The 22,765-nt window shown below is 42.4% G+C and overlaps 1 protein-coding gene across 1 annotated transcript in view; it reads left to right on the top strand.

Moving 5' to 3' along the window:
- Positions 1-19,572, top strand: part of LOC122564191 (potassium voltage-gated channel subfamily C member 1-like) — a 69,704-nt gene extending 50,132 nt beyond the window's left edge. The window contains exons 2-4 of the mRNA XM_043718883.1: positions 8,091-9,015; positions 11,152-11,307; positions 18,526-19,572. Coding sequence (XP_043574818.1) covers positions 8,091-9,015; positions 11,152-11,307; positions 18,526-18,587 — 1,143 coding nt within the window. The 3' untranslated portion in view covers positions 18,588-19,572. The remainder of the gene's footprint in view (positions 1-8,090; positions 9,016-11,151; positions 11,308-18,525) is intronic.
- Positions 19,573-22,765: the final 3,193 nt, after the last annotated feature.

Here is a 22,765-nt window from a genome sequence, read left to right as displayed (position 1 = left end):
GGCTACTTTAAACATTGGCAGGGGAGTGGCCAGTTCTCCCAGTTCAGGTTTTTTTCTAGTTTGGTTTGTTTCAGCAGGCAGTCAGGAGCTGCTGGTAGCAGAGAAACTGCTATAGTGAAAACCAGGTTCCATGCTTCAATAAATGTTTCTAGGCTGACTGTTCTCTCTGAAATCTCTCCTGTTTGTAAGAACCTGTGTTTGAATTTATCTTTTGCCAAGGGGTGTTTTTGGGATGTTGTGGGAATTCGAACAACTCCTTCGTTAAGTTGTGATATTGAGTTGATTGGGTTTTCAATTAGTTGTTATTCTAAATTCTGTTTTCTTTTGTTCATGCTTCAACAGTAGTATTAAAACAAGTTCAGTTTTGCTTAAAGTGATTTGACCAACTGCCGGAATAACCACTTTAAATCTGCCTTTAAAAAAGGAAAAAGTTAGAATCTGGGCTACCTTCTTAAAATGTTTTGAGGGGTTCTGGCCTGGTCCATAACACTTGTGATTTCACATAAGTCTGTTTGACTATAACCTGGTGTTGTGTGATTTCTAACCAGATTTCCTATATTACAACAATGATAAAAGTTGGAAGTATTTCATTGTCTGTAATGTTCTAAAATGTTCTGAAGAGTATTTGAAATTTCAGTGAATGTGAAGTGACAAAATCTCCTGGAATATTTTCAAAACAGATTGGCTTTCATCAGTCAGAGCATTGAGCATTGGAATTGGGAAGTTATGTTGCGGTAAGTACAGGATGTTGGTGAAGCTGCACTAGAGTATTGTGTTCAGTTTTGATTACCTTGCTACAGGACGGATGTTACTAAACTGGAAAGATTGCAGAAGAAATTTAGAAGAATGTTGCCATGACTCAACTGTCTGAGTTATCAGGCGAGGTTGGACATGCTCGAACCTTTTTCTTTTGAGTATAGAAGACTGAGGGGGGATCTTGTAGAAGTGTATGAGAGGCATGGATAGGGTGAATGCACTCAGTCTTTTTCCCAGAGTTGGGCAATCACAGACTAGAGGGCATCAGTTTAAGGTTAGAGGGGAAAGAATAAAAGGGAACAGAGGGATAACTTTTTTACACAGAGGGTGGTACGCGTATGGAATAAGCTGCTGGCAGAAGTTGTTGGGATGGGTGTATTAACAACATTTACAAGGCATTTGTACAAATACATGGATAGAAAAGGTTTAGAAGGATATGAGCCAATTGCAGGGACATGGGGTTAGCTTAGACGGACATTTTGGTCGGCGTGGACCAGTTTGACCCAAAGGGCCAGTTTCCATGCTGGTTGACCTCTGACATAGCCTGATAAGAGAGAACTGTTGACTCACTGTAAACTAAACGTGACCAAGAATGACATTGCTCCATTGTTTCTCAGTGACACCTGTCTGCATTCATTTAACAACACGAGAGAACCCTAATCCTAACCCTCACCCTAATCTAACGCTGACCCTACCAGGTGCACAAAAAACCCAACATTTTGATCAACTCTTCAACATTGAATGCACTGAGTGAATTGTTTATTTTCAAATTTGTATCTGTGGTCAAGCAAATACTTAACACTAGTTTATTCTCTTATTGATCTCAGAATTGCAATACTGAATAAACAGGTTATCACATTATTCATGGTATTGATTGGGACCAGTCTTATATAAAGGTTGGTTTTTGTCACATATGGAGTTGTCCTGACTCGGACCCAGAGCTGATCCTCATGATCAAGATGAAACATGCACTGTCTGCTGCCCAGAGCCATTCAGATAACTTCCTTGACCTTAATTGTCAGTTCTGACATGCTGTTGTTATGGGATAAATGGTGATCAGGAAAGCCTGTTCTTCAAATAGTACCAAATTAGCCTGGGATCAGTCAAGGGGAAAATACTAGATTCCATTATAACAGATTAAATAGCAGAACACTTGGAAAAAGTGGCAGAATCAGAAAGTCAGCATAGACTTGGGGTGGCACGGTGGCTGAGTGGTTAGTACTGCTGCCTCACAGCACCAGGGACCCAAGTTTGCCTCAGGCAACTGTCTGTGTGGAGTTTGCACATTCTCCCCGTGTCTGCGTGGGGTTCCTCTGGCTGCTCCAATTTCCTCCCATAATCCAAAGATGTGCAGGTTAGGTGAATTGGCCATGCTAAATTGCCCATAGTGTTCATGGATCTGTAGGTTAGGTGCATTAGTCAGGAGTAAATATAAGGTAGGGGAACGGGTCTGAGTGGGTTACTCTTTGGAGGGTCGTTGTGGACTTGTTGTGTTGAAGGGCCTGTTTCCACACTGTAGAGATTCTATTCTATTCCATAAGACTTACAAAGGGAAGTCATGCTTGACAAATCTACTGGAATTTTTTTAGGGTAAAGTTGATGAAGGGGCGCCAGTGGATTTGTTTTATTTGAACTTTCAGAAGGTTTCCAATAACAGTGCAGGGCAATATCTGTTGGTTGCTGAGGATGGTTACCCTGTCCTTACTTACAGATGCACCTATAATACAGCATTGTTAGAAACAATGGCCCCACTGCATGTTTCTCTGTATGAAGGGACTGCATTGATTAGATTAGATTAGATTACTTACAGTGTGGAAACAGACCCTTCGGCCCAACAAGTCCACACCGACCCGCCGAAGCGCAACCCACCCATACCCCTACATCTAACACTGCGGGCAATTTAGCATGGCCAATTCACCTAACCTGCACATTTTTGGATTATGGGACGAAATCACAGCACCCACGCAGACACTGGGAGAATGTGCAAACTTTACAGAGTGTCGCCTGAGGCAGGAATTGAACCTGTCTCTGGCGCTGTGAGGCAGCAGTGCTAACCACTGTGTCGCCCAATTCTGCTGGTTTCAATAAGAGCACTTCTGGTTCATAGAGGCATACAGCACAGAAACAGACCCTTCAGTCCAACTCATCCACACCGACAAGTATTCCCAAACTAAACTAGTCCCACTTGCCTGCACTTGGTCCATATCCCTCTAAACCTTTCTGTTCATGCACCCATCCAAATGTCATTTAAATTTTGTAACTGTAACTGCATTGACCACTTCCTCAGGAATCTCATTCCACATGCAAACCAATCACTGTCAAAACGTTGCCCCTCAGGTTCCTTTTAAACCTCTCTCCTCTCACCTTAAAAAAATGTCCCCCAGTTTTTGAGCTCCCCTATGCTAGTTCCTGGGCACTCCAATTACCAGTATTTGCAGTTGGTCAGAGAGATAGCATATGGCCATCAAATGGACATGTGAAATCCAAACAAATTTCTGGAGAAACTCAGCAGGTCAAGCAGCATCTATGTCAATGTTAACATAGACATAGAACAGTACAGCACAGTACAGGCCATTTGGCCCTCGATGTTGTGCCGGCCTTTTATCCTACTCTAAGATCAGACTAACTTACATATACTTCATTGTACTAACTTCCATATGCCTATCCAGGAGTCACTTAAATGTCCCTAATGTATCTGACTCAACTATCACTGCTGGCAGTGCATTCCACACACCCACCATTCTCTGTGTAAAGAACTTACCTCTGACATCTCCCCTGAATCTTCGATCAATTACATTAAAATTATGTCCCCTTGTGATTGACATTTTCGCCATGGGAAAAAGTCTGGCTATCCACGCTATCTATGCTTCTCATCATCTTGTACACCTCTATCAAGTCACCTCTCATCCTTCTTCATTCCAATGAAAAAAGTCCTAGCTCCTTCAACCTTTCTTCATGAGACATGCCCTCCAGTCCAGGCAGCGTCCTAGTAAATCTCCTTTGCACTCTCTCTAAAGCTTCCTACAATGAGGCAACCAGAACTGAACACGATATTCTAAGTGTGGTCTAACCAGTGTTCTATAGAGCTGCAGCATAACATCGCACCTCTTGAACTCAATTCCCCTGCTAATGAAAGCCAGTACACCATACACCTTCTTAATAACCCTATCAACTTGAGTGGCAACTTTGAGGGATCTATGGACATGGAGCTCAAGATCCCTCTGTTCCTCCACACTGCCAAAAATCCTGACTTTAACCTTATTAAGAGTCCAATAACCTTTCTTTGGAAATGCATAAATTCGGAAGAAGAGTCATGCTAGACTCGAAACATTTACTCTGTTTTTCTTTCAATTGCTGCTGCCAAACTTGCTGAGTTTCTCCAACACTTCCTGTTTTTATTTCAGATTAAATGGTTGTCCATTTTGGAAGGATAAATAAGAATGCAGAGTACAGGGTTAACGTAGGGTTCTTAGTAAGGTGGAGGAGCAGAGGGATCTTAGGCTCTATGTTCATAGATCTTTGAAAGTTGCCACTCAGGTGGATAGAGCTTGTAAGAAGGCCTATGGTGTATTAGCGTTCATTAGCAGAGGGATTGAATTCAAGAGTCGTGAAGTGATGTTGCAGCTGTACAGGACCTTGGTTTGGCCACATTTGGAGTACTGTGTGCAGTTCTGGTCGCCTCACTTTAGGAAAGATGTGGAAGCTTTGGAGAGGGTGCAGAGAAGATTTACCCGGATGTTGCCTGGAATGGAGAATAGGTCATATGAGGTTAGGTTGAGAGTGCTAGGCCTTTTCTCATTGGAACGGCGAAGGATGAGGGGTGACTTGATAGAGGTTTATAAGATGATCAGAGGAATAGATAGAGTAGACAGTCAGAAACTTTTTCCCCGGGTACAACAGAGTGTTACAAGGGGACATAAATTTAAGGTGAAGGGTGGAAGGTATAGGGGAGATGTCAGGGGTGGGTTCTTTACCCAGAGAGTGGTGCGCTGCCTGTGGGAGTGGTAGAGTCAGAATCATTGGTGACCTTTAAGCGGCAATTGGATAGGTACATGGATGGGTGCTTAAGCTAGGACAAATGTTCGGCACAACATCGTGGGCCGAAGGGCCTGTTCTGTGCTGTACTGTTCTATGTTCTATCTATGTTCTATTAATGGCATCTGCAGAATTTTGCTTTGAATGGAATTGTGAAATAACTGAAGAGATTAGAAAGGTTTGGGGTTTATGTTAAACAATTGTTTGGGCAGAAACTTGACTCCCTATTAAAAGCCTCCTTTTTCCATCTCCTATAACTCTGCCTCACCCAACTCTCCCTCAATTCATCTCCTACTCAAACTCTTATTCATTCTCGCCTCCTGTATTCTAGTGCTGATAACCTTGAGGTGACCTAAGACTTTGTGTCCCTATAAGTTTGTCATCAATGTTCTTCTCCAGCTCCTGGCTGAGCAGTATTCCTATTTCAGAATTCCCACCCTTGTTTTTAACTGATCCTGCTTTTGGCCCTGAGCATGATCCCATACCTGAGTCTGAGGAGATTCACAAAGAGTGGGAATGACCACCTTCTGAGCTCTCAAATAACAGTGCTCCCTGTCTTTTAGATACCGTAAAACTTACTTCATTATCATGCTTTATATCCTATTGGCTCAACCTTCCAGAGTTCTGGAGTGTCAACAGCTAGATTTGGGTCTTTGTTGGACATTGGGACTCTGCAGTCCTCACATAGGCACGTTCCCTGTAATTGGAGGTTGATCATGTGAGTTTCAGTTCCTTCATATGTAAATCCAGGAATGTTGTTAAAGTTACATTCTCAAGATAGATTTTAACAATAGATGCCATCTCAGCTCAGACAATACATTGAAGGTGTGAAGTTAAAGTCTGTCTGTGCCCCAATGTTAGGTCAGACTGATTCTAATTCTAAAGTGGGAAATATAGAATTTTACATGGATTTATGCAGTTTGTGTGTATGTGTGTAAAAGCTTGTGGGGTAAATTTGTATTTGCAGAATTACATTTTATTTTGCTCAAAAACTGCATAAATCCATGTAAAATTCTGTAAATCCCACTTTAGAAATAGAATCAGTCTGACCTAACATTGGGACACAGGCTTTAACTTCACACCTTCAGTGCAATATCTGAGCTGAGATGGCACCTATTGTTAAAATCTATCTTGAGAATGTAACTTTAACAACGTTCTGGGATTTACATTCAAAGGAACTGAAACTCATGTGATCACTGTAAAAGATGAATCTGTGTGAGCTACATTTGTTTGAGCTAAATTTGTCTAAAATTACATTCCATGACATTGCAATCCTGTTGCTATAGATTCTGTGTCGTATGATTCTGCTCCACAACCACCTGATGAAGATACAGGAAACATAGGAGATTTCAGTAGAAACTGGTTAAACCCAGTTGATCCTATTCTTTGAAATACTAATCCCTCAAATGTATGTGATGGCTTTCTGGAGCAGTATGTTGAGGAACCATGTAAGGAAAAGATGATTTTAGACTGAGTTTCTGCAATAAGAAAGTTAATTAATCATTTCAGAAATAGTGACCAAATGATAGAATTTTACATTGTTTGAAAGTGATGTAGTTCAATCAGAAACTCATCAATCAGAAACAACAGAACCCATGAAGATATGAAAAGAAAATTGCCTGTAGATTGACAACCACATTAAAATATATGATGATAGGTAGGCAGTGACTTAAATATTAAAAATTAATCTAGTTTACAACAAAATTGCATTCCATTATTGCACAAAACCCCAACAACGCAAGCATTCCAGCTATGGTTAATAATATCTTATTTGTTTATTTAGATTTTGTCGCAGTTAGATACAATTGCTTGGATATTCACAATCAATCTTATAAGCCAGGGAGAGAATGGGCGATTGCCTTCCCTGAAGGACAAAAGTGAATCAGATAAGTTTTTATGGTAATCAACAGTGGTTACATAGTCACCATTAGGCTAAATTTTAGTTCCAGATTTATTATTTGAAATGAAATTCCACCAGCTATGCATTACATTCCATGAACCCATGTCTGTAAAATGTTAGCTTGAGCACTTGGATGACCGGTCCAGTGGCATTACCACCATACCACTGCCCCACTTCATCCTCACTGCTAGTCAAAGTTGCATGATGCTTGGATTTATATACCATGTTTTATATATCATGTTCTCCTGTATCCAGGAGAATTTTAAAAATTTTCTCCTTGGATGTGGATGTCACTGAATGGACAAGCATTTATTGTATATCCACAGTTGTCCTTGAGAAGGGGGTGGTGAGCTGCCTTCTTGAACTGCTGCAGCCCATTTGTTGTAGGTGGACCCAAAACACTATTAGGAGGGAATTCCAGGATTTTGGCACAGCAACAGTGAAAAAACAGCTATATATTTCCAGTTCAGGATGCTGAGTGTCTTGGAGGAGAACTTGGAGGTGGTGCTGCCCCAATGTATCTGCTGCCCTTGTCCTTCTAGATGGAAGTGATGATAGGTTTGGAAGGTGCTGTATAAGGATCTTTGGTGAATTACCGCAGTGCATCTTGTAGATAGTACACACTGCTGCAACTGAGTGTTGGTGGTGGAGGGAGTGGACGCTTGTGGATTTGGTGCCAATCAAGTAGGCTGCTTTGCCCTGGATGGTGTCAAGCTTCTTGAGTGTTGTTGGAGCTGCCCCTGTTCAGGAAAATGGGGAGTATTCTGTCACACACTTTGTAGATAATGGATGGGCTTTGGGGAGTCAGGAAGTGAGTCATGTACCACAGTATTCTTAGCCTCTGATCTGCTCTTGTAACCATTGTGTTTATGTGGTGAGTCCAGATCAATTTCTAGTCAATACCCAGAGGAATTTAAACAAGTACTGCTTGAAATATTTCAGCTGACAATCTTTTAGTCCTCAAGAAGGTTTGTAATTGATATATTAGAAAAGCAGATGAGAAAACCAATGATGTGACTGGACTGAACTGATAGTGGATGCTCAGTGATTGGATTTTACCCATTTACCACCCTGAATGGGAGCAAATCCCTGATATGAATTGAAAGAGCTTAATTAGCTGGTCAATATTCCAATGGACAATTTGTTTTTGTAACTGATATGGTCAGCATCAGACGATTACAAGTAGGGGTCTGAGGAAACATTTGAAGTTATTAAACTCACTGCTCCCAAAGTCCATGGACACTTTCCCCGTTACAGGTTTCTTTGTTATATTAAAGTGCCCTAGTTGGCAGTCTGCAACTGATTCCTGCATTTCTATTGTTTTACATTCATTATTGTAGTTCTGTAGTTCTGATTCTAACACTGTTGATCTTTGACCTGCATTCTTTTTCTCTTGCAGTTTATCGCGTTTGTATCCCTCTTTTTCATCCTCTTATCAATCACCACCTTTTGCCTCGAGACACATGAGGCTTTCAACAAGATCATTAACTTGACAGAATATACAGTGGTGGGGAACAGCACTCAGATAGTAAGTGTGTATGAGATAGAGACAGAGCCCGCCCTCATGTATGTGGAAGGCGTGTGTGTCATGTGGTTCACTTTGGAGTTTATGGTCCGCATTTCCTTCTGCCCTAATAAGCTGCTATTTGTTAAGAATATGCTGAATGTCATTGACTTTGTGGCTATTCTGCCCTTCTATCTGGAGCTGGCACTTCGTGGATTGACCTCCAAGGCAGCAAGGGATGTTCTGGGCTTCCTCCGGGTTGTCAGGTTTGTTCGGATTCTGCGGATCTTCAAGCTTACCCGGCATTTTGTGGGATTGAGGGTGTTGGGACACACCTTGAGAGCCAGCACCAATGAGTTCCTCCTGCTCATCATCTTCCTTGCACTGGGAATTCTAATCTTTGCCACAATGATCTACTATGCAGAGAGACTTGGTGAAAACCCTAACACTGTGAGCCCCACTCATTTCAAGAATATCCCCATTGGCTTCTGGTGGGCAGTAGTCACCATGACTACACTTGGCTATGGTGACATGTACCCCCAGACTTGGTCGGGTATGCTGGTGGGAGCATTATGCGCCCTGGCTGGTGTGCTTACTATTGCGATGCCAGTGCCAGTCATTGTCAATAACTTTGGAATGTATTACTCACTGGCAATGGCCAAACAAAAACTCCCCAAGAAACGCAGGAAGCACTTTCCCTGTGGGACGCATGCCAAGACTACAGGCCTTTGCAATTCAGACTTGAACTCTTCATGCAACAGCCCACAGAGTGACAGCAATCAAATTGCTGCTGAGGAGATAAGAGAGAGAAAGAACTCAGGTAGGAGTTTAAACCTGTTGTATTTCAGAGATTATGTGTGAGCACCATTGCTGTCTTATTATTGTGTCCTACCATTGGGAGCTTTACACTTCCAGTTTGAGGTGTTGTGAGGGTTTGGTACTCTGTGCACAGTCTCCTGTTGGCCCACAAATTGCTGGAGTCCTTTGATGTCATGCTATTGATTTGATGCTGCAAAATGCTGGAGATGAGAACTGCTAACAGCAGAGCAAAAACAAATGCCTGAAAGTGATGCCCTTAATCAATAAAAGAAAGAAGGAAGTGAAAGAAAAGCATGCAGAAGGAAATAGTGAACACCAGAGCAGGAAATCAGCAGAATTAGAGACATAAAGAGCAATGGATGTAGATTTGCTCGCTGAGTTGCAAAGTTTGTTTTCAGATGTTTCATCATCATACTAGGTGACATCATCAGTGAACCTCCGGATGAAACACTGGTGGCATAGCCCGTTTTCTATTTATGTGGTTAGATTTCCTAGAAACATGGCATTCCAACCGGAACTCTATCAACAAACACATTGACTTGGATCCCATTTAACAAACTCTGAGAAAAAGAACCAGAAATGAAATCACCACAGGAAATGACATCACCAACCCAAGGAAACTTGGGCGGCACGGTGGCACAGTGGTTAGCACTGTTGCCTCACAGCGCCAGAGACCTGGGTTCAATTCCCGCCTCAGGCAACTGTCTGTGGAGTTTGCACATTCTCCCCGTGTCTGTGTGGGTTTCCTCCGGGTGCTCCGGTTTCCTCCCACAGTCCAAAAATGTGCAGGTCAGGTGAGTTGGCCACGCTAAATTGCCCGTAGTGTTGGGTGAAGGGGTAAATGTAGGGGAATGGGTGGGCTGCTCTTCGGAGGGTCGGTGTGGACTTGTTGGGCCGAAGGGCCTGTTTCCACACTGTAAGTAATCTAATCTAAACCTAAACACATAAATAGAAAGCGGGACATGCCACCAGTGCTTCATCTGGAGGTTCACTGATAATGTTACCTAGTATGGTGACAAAACATCTGAAAATAAACCTTCCAGCTCAGCGAGCAAACCTATATCCAGAACCTCAACCTGAGCTACAAATCTTCTCAAAACTCTCGAGAAAGAGCAATAGAGAGAGAATTAACAGAGACATTGAAATTAGTAAAAGTGGGAAAATAAGAAATAAATTCAATGGAACAGCAGAAAGAAAATTGCCAGAATGGTTTGCAGGATGAGGAATTTCAGTTATGTAGGGAGTTTTCAGAAGCTGGATTGTGCTCCTCACAGCAAAAGAAACTATGGAGAGATCTGAAAGAGGTATGACATTTACAAAGAGTTGTATGAGAATAAATAAGAATAAATTGTTACCCTAGGCAGCAGAGTTGTTAACCATTAGGATATAGCTTTAAACTGATAGGCAACAAGAACAACCAACATGAGGAAAACATTTATATTGTCAGGAGAGTTGTTGTGATCTGCAATAAGCTGCCTGAAAAGACAGTGGAAGCAGACTCCAGAATAATGTTTCAAGGCAATTTGGATAAATATTGAGAAGGGAAGATTTTTTTTAGGACAATGGGAAATAGAGATTGGGAATAATCGGAGAATGCTTTCAAATAATGGTACAAAGATAGTGGTCTCAGCTGTTTCCTGCTGTGCTGGAGAATCCTATGCCTCTAAGATTCTAAGCTGAGGACATTGTAATGAAAGGAGAAAGTGAGGACTGCAGATGCTGGAGATCAGAGCTGAAAAATGTGTTGCTGGAAAAGCGCAGCAGGTCAGGCAGCATCCAAGGAGCAGGAGAATCGACGTTTCGGGCATAAGCCCGATTCCTGAAGAAGGGCTTGCCTGAAACGTCGATTCTCCTGCTCCTTGGATGCTGCCTGACCTGCTGCGCTTTACCAGCAACACATTTTTCAACATTATAATGACGTTGTGTTTGAAAACTGCCGAAATAGTTCTTGTGAAGTCAGAACATGAACAACACATGTATCATGACACATGTGGCAGTGCATGCATGTCCTGGCTGTCTCTTGTCTTCTCATTTCACAACTTCCTTTCTTGTAAACTTTTTTTTTTCTGGGACAAAGAAAAAGTGATGTTGCAGTGACGTTTACAAGATACTGAGCAGAAATTCTCTCTGTTCCAAGACTCAAAACAGAATGGTGAAGCAAACATGGCCCAATCTGATGAGGAAAATGCTGCACTGAACCAACCATTGACAGCCGATGAGAGTCAGGTGCTCAGATGCTCCAGTATGAGGGACAAAAACAAGAAAGGGACAACCTGTTTCTTATTGACAGCTGGTGAGTTAACAATCCAAAGGAAAGGGCAACAGTTTATTGTCCTCTTGGCTTTCACATGTGAAATTTGGGTCCTATTCTCAGGATGGAATTTAATGCCTTTCTCTGAAGTTAGTTAGATGGTGGTGGAATGGATACTTAATTACGTACCTTCATACTTTTGGCTTGATTAAATTTGTGATTGGGAGGCCTATGGACAGCCTATACAAACCACTCCCAATTGAGCCCTTAATGTGAACAATTAATGACCAGAAGTATGAATGAGAGTGCGTGTTTGTGTGTGATTGTGAGTGTCTGTGAGAGTACTGTAGTGACTAAGATAGATTGTGTATGAGTATCAGGTGTTTAACAAAGTTGATGGGAGTATTAGCAAAGATAATGTTACTGTTTTTTGCAAGGTCTGTGAAGGTTTGTAGCTCAGGTTGAGGTTTAGAGTGTCAGTTTGCTCGCTGAGCTGTAGGTTTGATATCCAGACGTTTCATTACCTGGCTAGGTAACATCATCAGTGGCGATCTCCAAGTGAAGTGAAGCTGTTGTCTCCTGCTTTCTATTTATATGTTTGTCCTGGATGGGGTTCCTGGGGTTTGTGGTGATGTCATTTCCTGTTCATTTTCTGAGGGGTTGATAGATGGTATCTCGATCTATGTGTTTGTTTATGGCGTTGTGGTTGGAGTGCCAGGCCTCTAGGAATTCTCTGGCATGTCTTTGCTTAGCCTGTCCCAGGATAGATATGTTGTCCCAGTCGAAATGGTGGTTCACCTCCATAAATGTCAATCTGGCAAAGAAAACACTTACCATACTTTTAGAAGAGACCATCACACACACCCCAACCACCACCAATCACATTACCAACGAAAACATCATGAAGCTAGTCGACCTGTGCCTCACCACCCACTTCACCTTCAACAACATAATCTACAAATAAACCAATGGCACACCCATGGGATCTCCGTTATCAGGATTCATAGCAGAAGCAGTAATGCAAAGACTAGAACAAACAGCCCTATCAACCATCAAACCAAAAATCTGGTTCCGCTACGTAAATGACACTTTTGTCATCACAAAACGAAACAAGATAGAAGAGACATTTAACATCATCAACAACACCCTCACAGTCATAAAGTTCACCAAGGAGGAAGAAACCGACAACAAACTCGCATTCCTGGACGTCACAGTCGAAAGAAAGGACAATGGAGAATTACAAACCTGCGTATACAGAAAACTGACAAACACTGACCAAATACTTAACTACACCAGCAGCCATCCCAACACACACAAACAAAGCTGTATCAGAACACTATTCCAACGAGCCACCACACACTGCAGCATAGACGAACTTCGGAAAACAGAGGAGAACCACCTATACAACGTATTCAAGAAGAACGGATACTCAAAAAATACAGTGCACAGATTCCTCAAGAACAAACCAAACACAGCCAGAAACCCTAACCACCTTACCATACATCAAAGAAGTTTCAGAAATGACAGCCAGACTACTAAGACCCCTCGGAATCCTAGTAGCACACAAACCCACCAACACTCTCAAACAAAAACTAACAAACTTAAAAGACCCACAACAATCCATGGACAAAACCAACGTCGACTACAAAATTCCATGCAAGGACTGCCACAAACACTATGTAGGACAAACAGGAAGAAAGTTAGCCACCAGGATACACGAACACCAGCTAGCCACAAAAAGACACGACCCTCTCTCCCTCGTAGCCCTACACGTGGAGGGAAAAAAACCACCATTTCGACAGGGACAACACATCTATCCTGGGACAGGCTAAGCAAAGACATGCTAGAGAATTCCTCGAGGCCTGGCACTCCAACCACAACGCCATAAACAAACACATAGATCTAGATACCATCTATCAACCCCTCAGAAAACAAACAGGAAGTGACATCACCACAAACCCCAAGAACCCCATCCGGGACAAACATATAAATAGAAAGCAGGAGACAACAGCTTCGCTTCACTTGGAGGTCGCCACTGATGATGTTACCTAGCCAGGTAATGAAACGCCTGGATATCAAACTTACAGCTTAGCGAGCAAACCTACACCCATAATGTTTCTGTTCTGAACAGTTCTGAAGAAGGACATGTAATGTTAACTTTTTTTTATCCACAGATGCTGCCAGACCTGCTTAACTTCTCCAGCAATTTCTGTTTTTGTTTCTAACGTGCAATCAGTATTCACCAGTGGTGGGCAGGGGGCTCACTGTGTGATAACCATAAACATAAACCCTGTTGAGTTTGCTTCTGGGATCCTGAGGGGTTCCCTAAATAAAATGCACTCAGTGCACAATCAAAATGGAAAGCACGGGGACATAGGTGGCTCTTTGAGATGCAAGTCCCTCCTGCCTTCACTCAATTGTGGTCTGGGATCCTCAATGCCCCTGAGCTTCAGGTAAGTGCATTACCATAGCAGCCACCATACGCACTGGTGCTGTTGATCAATGCTCAGTGGGAGTGGGAATTGCATGTATTAGAAGACCTGCTGCTGCCCAGCTGAGTGCACGATTGGCATTTAAAGCAATAGGCCCCTTTGACAGAGGCAACACGGGACTCCCAGCAGTTCTCCAGCAAGTGGGCAGCACTCACATCAAAAAAAAAGAACTGAAAATGCTGGAAATCAGAGACAAAAACAGAAATTGCTGGAGAAACTCATCAAGTTTGGCAGCATCTGTGGAGAGAAAGCAGAGTTAGCATTTTATGTCCCATGACTCTTCATCATAACTGTTTAGAATAGAAACATTGTCTCTGCTAAGACTTCCATCAATTTCACACTCAATCTATATACTCACTCACGAACTATCACAGGCCCTCACAATCACATTTTTGTAATGGGTGCAGTGAGAGCAAGGACCAAGGGGGCTGTCGGGAAGGTAAACTAATCATATAAAAGGCTTACCTCGTGAATAGGCAGAGTGCATGCAGAGCAGGAGCCAACACGGGATAGCTGAGTAAGTGAGATTATATGTTTGGGCGGTTGCTTTACTCTAAACACTACTCAGATAGTGTCTCCCACCCATCCTCCTCCTCTAACCAAAAAAAAGGTTCTGTGTGCCAGCTTGGTAAGGTTACTAGTTTTTTTTTTCAGTAGTCTCTTTGGGAATTCAGAACAGTTGGAATGGATGTTAGGACAGTTGAATGCTCTTCCTGCAGATTGTGGGAGGCAATGGTCACCACTAGTGTCCCTGCTGACTTCATCAGCGGGAAGTGCACCCAACTCCAGCTCCTCGGAGATTGCATTAAGGAACTGGTGCTGGAGCTGGATAACCTTTGGATCATTCGGAAGGCGGAGGGGGTAATTGAGAGGAGTGACTGGGAGGTAGTCACACCTCAGGTACAGGAAGAAGGTAGTTGGGTTACAGTTCAGGGGATGAAAAGGGAACGGGCAGACAGTGCAGGGATCCCCGGTGGCCGTTCTCCTCAACAACAAGTATACCGTTTTGGAAACTGTTAAGGGTAAGCCATAAGGTACGGGTCTCTGGCACAGAGTCTGTCCTGTTGTTCAGAAGGGAAAGAGGGAGAGGAGTAGAGCATTAGTTATTGTGGACTCCACAGTTAGGGGGACGGATAGGAGGTTCTGTGGGAACGAGAGAGACTCACTGTTGGTGTGTTACCTCCCAGGTGCCAGGGTTTGTGATGTCTCAGATCATGTTTTCGGCATCCTAAAGGGAGAGGGGGAGCAGCCCCAAGTTGTGGGCCACATAGGCACCAATGACATCGGTAGGAAAAGGGATGGGGATGTAAGGCAGAAATTCAAGGAGCTAGGTTGGAAGCTTTGAGTTAGAACAAACAGAGTTGTTATCTCTGGTTTGTTATCTGTGCCACATGCTAGTGAGGTGAGGAATAGGGAGAGAGCGCGGTTGAACACATGGCTACAGGGATGGTGCAGGAGGGAGTGATTCAGATGCTTGGATAATTGGGGGTCATTCCGTGGTAGGTCGGACCTGTACAAACAAGATGGTCTACACCAGAACCAGAGGGGTATCAATATCCTGGGGAGGTTTGCTAATGCCCTTCAAGAGGATTTAAACTAATTTATCAGGGGGCTGAGAACTGGAATTGTAGCTCCAGTGTACAGGAAGTTGAGAGTAGTGAGATCATGAATAAGGTTTCAAGGTCGCGGAAGTATACCAGCAGGCAGGAAGGTGGTTTGAAGTATGTCCACATCAACACCAGGAGCATCCGGAATAAGGTGGGTGAACCTGCAGCGTGGGTTGGTACCTGAGATTTTGATGTTGTGGCCAGTTCAGAGATATGGATACAGCAGGGATAGGAATGGTTGTTACAGGTTTCGGGATTTAGATGTTTCAATAAGAACAGGGAAGGTGGTATAAAAGGGGGAGGTGTGGCATTGTTAGTCAAGAACAGTATTACAGTGGCAGAAAGAACATTTGATGAGGACTCGTCCACTGAGGTAGTATGGGCTGAGGTTAGAAACAGGAAAGGAGAAGCCACCCTGTTGGGAGTTTTCTATAAACCTCCGAAAAGTTCCAGAGATGTAACGGATAGTATAGCAAAGATGATTCTAGGTAGGAGTGAGAGAGACAGGGTAGTTGTTATGGAGGACTTTAACTTTTCTAATGTTGACTGGAAATGCGATAGTTCAAGTACCTTAGATGGGTCGGTTTTTTTCCAATGTGTGCAGGAGGGTTTCCTGACTCAGTATGTAGACAGGCCAACAATAGGCGAGGCCACATTGGATTTGGTATTGGATAATGAACTGGGCCAAGTGTTAGATTTGAAGGTAGGTGAGCACTTTGGTGATAGTCAAGATTAGAGTGGTGCTGGAAAAGCACAGCAGGTCAGGCAACATCGAAGGAGCAGGAAAATCGATGTTTCGGACAAAAGCCCTACATCAGCCTTTGCTCAGTTAGGGTGCTTGAGAGTTACAAGTTAGCCAGGGAGGACTTAAAGACAGAGCTAAGAAGAGCCAAGAGGGGACATGAGAAGTCTTTGGCAGGTAGGATCAAGGAAAACCCTAAAGCTTTCTATAGGTATATCAGGAATAAAAGAATGATGAGAGATGGATTAGGGCCTGTCAAGGACAGTAGTGAGATGTTCTCTGAAGAAATATGAGAGGTGTTAAATGAATATTTTTTGTCAGTATTCACACAGGAAAAAGACAATGTTGTCAAGGAGAGTACTGAGATACAGACTCTTAGACTAGAGGGGATTGAGGTTCACAAGGAGGAGGTGTTAGCAATTCTGGAAAGTCTGAAAATACATAAGTCCTTTGGGCTGGATGGGATTTATCCTAGGATTCTCTGGGAAGCCAGGGAGGAGATTGCCGAGCCTTTGGCTTTGATTTTTATGTTGTCATTGTTTACAGGAATAGTGCCAGAAGACTGGAGGATAGCAAATGTTGTTCCCTTGCTAAGAAGGGGAGTAGAGACAACCCTGGTAATTATAGACCAGTGAGTCTTACTTCGGTTGTGGGTAAAGTGTTGGAAAGAGATAGGATTTATAATCATCTGGAAAGGAATAAGTTGATTAGGGATAGTCAACACAGTTTTGTTAAGGGTAGGTCATGACTCACAAACCTTATTGAGTTCTTTGAGAAGGTGATCAAACAGGTGGATGAGGGTAAAGTGGTTGATGTGGTGTATATGGATTTCAGTAAAGTGTTTGATAGGGTTCCCCACAATAGGCTATTGCAGAAAATAAGGAGGCATGGGATTGAGGGGGATTTAGTGGTTTGGATCAGAAATTGGCTAGCTGAAAGAAGACAGAGGGTGGTGGTTGATGGGAAATGTTCATCCTGGAGTTCAGTTGCTAGTGGTGTACCGCAAGAATTTGTTTTGAGGCTACTGTTATTTGTCATTTTTATGAACGACCTGGATGAGGACGTAAAAGGATGGGTTAGTAAATTTGCGGCTGATACTAAAGTCATTGGAGTTGTGGATAGTGTGGAAGGATGTTGCAGGTTACAGAGGAACTTAGATAAGCTGCAGAGCTGGGCTGAGAGGTGGCAAATGGAGTTTAATGCAGAAAAGTGGAACGTGATTCACTTTGGAAGGTGGAGGAATGCAGAGTACTGGGCTAATCGTAAGATTCTTGGTAGTGTAGATGAGCAGGGAGATCTCAGTGTCCATGTGCATAGATCTCAGAAAGTTGCCACCCAGGTTGATAGGGTTGTTAAGAAAATGTACAGTGTGTTAGCTTTTATTGGTAGAGGGATTGAATTTCGGAGCCATGAGGTCATGTTGCAACTGTGCAAAACTCTTGGAGTACTGCATACAGATCTGATCACCGCATTATAAAAAGGACGTGGAAGCATTGGAAATGGTGCAGAGGACATTTACCAGGATGTTACCTGATATGGAGAGAAGGTCTTATGAGGAAAGGCTGAGAGACTTGAGGCTGTTTTCATTAGAGAAGAAGATTAAGAGGTGACTTAATAGAGACATACAAGATGATCAGAGGAATAGATAGGGTGGACAGTGAGAGCCTTTTTCCTCGGTTCGTGACGGCTAGCATGAGGGGGCATAACTTTAAATTGAGGGGTGTTAAATATAGGACAGATGTCAGGTAGGTTCTTTACTCCGAGAGTAGTAAGGGTGTGGAATGCCTTACCTGCAACTCTAGTAGACTCGCCAACTTTAAGGGCATTTAAATGGTCATTGGATAAATATAAGGATGATAATGGAATAGAGTAAATTAGATGGGTTTCATGTTGGTTTCACAGGTAGGCGCAACATCTAGGGCCGAAAAGCCTGCACTGCACTGTAGTGTTCTATGTTCTATGTTCTGTCACAAACAAACAGTAATCATAGTCACATATACTCATACAGAGACACACTCGTGTGCGCACACACAAACTTGCATGTACACACAAACACACACACACTCAGAATTTCACACAGTTTGACATGCACTCTAACACTCAAATTTACTTTTGCACCTATTGACTCTCACATACACTTTCACTTGGATGCATACATTCATTTACTCTAAGACATTTTAACACATTCACTCACTCTCATACTGACTCACACAGACTCTCACTAGTAAATACTCTCATTCATGTGCTTTCACACACACTATTTCTCACACACTTGCTTTCAATTGTGCACACACTCGCACAGTTTCACTTCAAATTTATTGTAATCTCCTGTCATGTTTGATGATGTACAGTGCTAGTATTAGTTGGGAAGTTCTCTCTGTTGTATTTTGTTATATTTTGTGATTTTTGTTTGACACAGAGAACTGCAAAGATGTCCACAAAGTTAACTACACTCAAGCAGAAGTAATCACCCTGTCTTAATGGTAAATAGTGGAGGTCGGAGAGCAAAGGGCGAACATCCTTGTTTTGTCCAAAGTGAAACAATGACAAGTTCCAGACCACAGCAATCTGGCTGCACCAATCGGGTTGAAGATCAGAAGCTAGGAACCATTGAATACTCATAACTATTAAATTGGCTGTAATATATATCTACATAATCCTGTAAAAGCATGACTGTACGGTGGTTCTGTAAAATATGTATTATGGAAAAAATTAAGTATATTTATTATATATATAAATAGGTTTCTAGATATGTACTATATACATTTGTTAACATGTAGATCATAATGTGCAAAGATCTCTGAAATTCCAGCAATAGATAAATGATCTTTATTTTATCATTACTTGTTGCACATTTTATATTTGTCTACTACTATCTAATATTGTATTCAAGGAAAGATGTATGAATTTTACCTCTGTGAGTAACTTATTATGTAGTCTGTTGTATTTTAGTTTTAGGTGTAACCAATCAACAGAATTAACATTTCGAAAGTTCTTGAAGTAAACAACATCTCGTGAGTTCCAAGTTTATTAGCAATGAACTAAGTCAAGCTCCCATTCACAGTAAAACTAAGATTCCAGTAAGAATGTGAAAAGTTGCCAATGGAATAAATCTGAGGTAAATGCAGAAAATGGTGGAGATAGTCAGTGTGTCAGAGCATACAGAATAACTAAAAACTACAACCCAAACATAAAACAATAACCTTTCTTTTGAAAGCTGATTAATCTACTGTGTATTTCTAGAGTGGTCTTAATGTTCTAATATTACATCAGGGGGATTGTGATGTTGGTAAGTTTGATAAGTCGCATTTCTGTGTCCTTTCTAATGTGCTGTAATGTCCTGTGTTCTGTGTCTCTGGCAATAATCAACAACATTGCACCTTAATGTCATGTTTATATGTTGTTGAGCATGAAGCTGTACCATTGTACTTGGATGGAAATAAAGAAATTATCCTTTTCCAGTTAACTTTAATGTTTCATGTTTTATGTCTCAAAATGGATCTTGTTTCAAGCATTCAGAATCAGAGAATGATGCAGTTCAGAAAGAGACCATTTGATCCATCATGTCTACACTTGGCTTGTGAAAACCTCTCTAATCAATCTGATTCTGCTTTTCACAGTTATGCAAAATCTTGCTTTTCAAATGTTTTGTCTAATTCCCCTTTGAAATTTGTAATTGAATCTGTTTCCACTGTCCTATCAGCCAGCATTCTCTTACTTGTCCTTCCTCCTTCAGAAATTTTGTATCGAGAGCCCAGGTCTTTTTGTTGCTGCACCCCTATAAAATTATATTTTTAGTTCAAGTCACTTTTCCTCATTTGTCCTCATAAAATGTGTCACTTCATATTTCTCTGAATAAGTTTCATCTGTCATAAGATTGCCCATTTCAGTGTATCCCCCTGAAATCTTATTGTTTGCGACATGTGCAAACTTTGAAATCAGGCCTGATGTCAAAGTCTAGATTATTAGTAGCCATTAAAAGTGAATGATCCAATTACTGGCTCCTAAGAAATCCAGCCTCTGCACCTCCCTCTAGTCTGAAAACACTATAATTTCTTTGTATCTGTTAACCACATTTGTACACAAACTGCCACTGTTCCTTTAATTACAAGGACTTCTCATTTGCTAAAAAACATCTCTGATATCACTTCTTGAAATTTCAAAAATGCTACCATCATCAACACTCTCTTTTACTTTATCAATAAATTTAATTACTTTAGACAAAGATGAATTGCCTTTAACTCTTTTACATGCAATGCAGTTCTGACATTCAAAAGCATAATGGCAAAATTTCTAGTGTCTGATTGACTTCACAGCCATTTAGTTTGTGGCAGATTAACCTTCATCTCATGCCTCCTGCCTTTCTCTGGTGCCTGGGTGCTACCAGAACAGATGCCTTTCCTTTTAGAATGGTAAACTTCCTCATCGCAAAGTCCTGCATGAATGTTAGATGATAAACATGAGGATCTGCCATGTTCATTGTTTAATAGCAATAGAAGCAGGAGTAGGCTATTGGGCCCATTGAGCCTACTCTACCATTCATTAAGATCATGGCTGATCTATCCATTGTCCAAGCTCCTCCTTCCTGTATTATCTTCATAACTGTTAATTCCCCTATCATGCAAAAATCCATCCAACTGTGTTTTGGGTATATTTCATGAAGCTACCTCTACTGTTTCCTTGGGCAGACAATTCCATAGGCAAAAGTGAGGACTGCAGATGCTGGAGATCAGAGTTGAGAGTGTGGTGCTGGAAAAGCAAAACAGGTCAGACAGCATCCAAGGAGCAGGAGAATTGACGTTTTGGGCAAAACCCCTTCATCAGGGATGAGGTTGGGAGGACTCGGGGGTGGAGAGATAAATGGGAGAGGGGTGGGGCTGGGGGTGAAGGTAGCTGAGAGTATAATAGGTGGGTGGAGATGGGGTATGATGGTGATAGGTTGGAGAGGACGGTGGAGCGGATAGGTGGGAAGGAAGATGAACAGGTGGAACAGATCATGAGGGCGGTGCCGAGCTGGAAGGTGAGGTGAGGGGAGGGGAAATGAGGAAAATAGTGAAATCCACATTGGTGCCCTGGGATTGGAGGGTCCTGAGACCGTAGATGAAGCATTCTTCCTTCAGGCGTCGAGTGGTAAGGGAGTGGCGATGGAGGAGCCACACGATCTGCATGCCTTCCGCAATTTCAACCACCTACAAATGGGCCCCACCACCAAAGATATATTTCCCTCCCCACATCTATCCGTTTTCCACAACCACCGCATCAGGTCCACACCTCCCAACAAACCACCCTCCCCTCCCGGCAAAACCTGCGCCCACACCTCCTCCCTCACTTCTATCTAAGGCCCTAAAGGAGCCTTCCACATCCATCAAAGTTTCACCTGTACTTCCTCACATGTCATTTGCTGTATCCGTTGCTCCTGATACAGTCTCCTCTACATTGGGGAGACAGGATGCCTACTCACAGATCGCTTCAGAGAACTTCTCCTGCATCAACTAACCCCACCGCCCTGTGGCTGAACACTTCAACTCCCCCATCCACGTCGCCGAGGACAGACAGGACAACATTGTACTCCATCTGCCAGACCCTTGCCCAGACTCTCCACTTCCTCTGCACAGTTTGCCTTTCTATTCAATTTTAGTGTCATCAGCAAACTTGGATACGTTACACTCGATCTCTTCCAAATCATTTATATATATCAGGAACAGTTGCGGGCCCAACACCGTCCCCATGGCATTCCACTCACCACCGATCTCCAACCAGAGAAACACCCATTTATTCCAACTCTGTTTTTTAGTGGTTAACCAGCCCTCTATCCATGCTAGTACACTTCCCACAACTCTGTGCATTCTTATCTTATGGATAAGTCTTTTATGCGGCCCCTTATCAAACACCTTCTGGATGTCCAAGTATACAACATTCACCTGTTCCCCTGCATCCACTGCACTTGTTACATCCTCAAAGAACTCCAGTAAGTTTGTCAAACACGACCTTCCCTTCCTGAATACTTGCTGCATCTGCTTAAAGGAACCCTTTCCATCCAGATATCGTATTATTTTTTCTTTAATTTTAGCCTCCAATATTTTCCTGACCACAGATATTAAGCTAACTGACCTATAGTTATCTGCCTTTTGCCAACACCTTTTTTTAAACAGTGGTGTGATACTTGCATGACACTGCCCGGAGTCTGGTGAATTTTGGTAAATTACCATTACCACATCTACTATAGCTTCTATCATTTCTATTAGCAACCTGGGATGCATTCCATCAGGACCAGGGAGCCCATCTCCCTTTAGACCCCCCGAGTTTGCTCAACATTTATTCCTTTAGCGATAACAATTGAATTGAGGTCTTCACCTCCCATTGTAACATCGTTCTTTGGCATGTTAGACACACTTTTCACTGTGAAGACTGACAGAAAGTAATTATTCAAGTCCTCGGCTGTTTCAGCATTACCCAATATTAATTCCCCTTTCTCATCCTGCAAGGGACCTACGTCCAATTCAGCCACCCTTTTCCGTTTTATATATTTATAAAACCTTCTCCTACCTGTTTTTATATTCTGTGCTAGTTTGCATTCATAATCTATCTTTCCTTTCTTTATTGCTTGATTTATGGTTCTTTGTTGCTTTTAAGGTTTTTACAATCTTCCTGTCTCCCAC

This window comes from Chiloscyllium plagiosum, chromosome 28, assembly GCF_004010195.1.
Source record: "Chiloscyllium plagiosum isolate BGI_BamShark_2017 chromosome 28, ASM401019v2, whole genome shotgun sequence".
NCBI lineage: Eukaryota > Metazoa > Chordata > Chondrichthyes > Orectolobiformes > Hemiscylliidae > Chiloscyllium > Chiloscyllium plagiosum.
The sequence above is the reverse complement of the archived record's forward strand: the minus strand, read 5'-3'. Positions and strand labels throughout refer to the sequence as shown.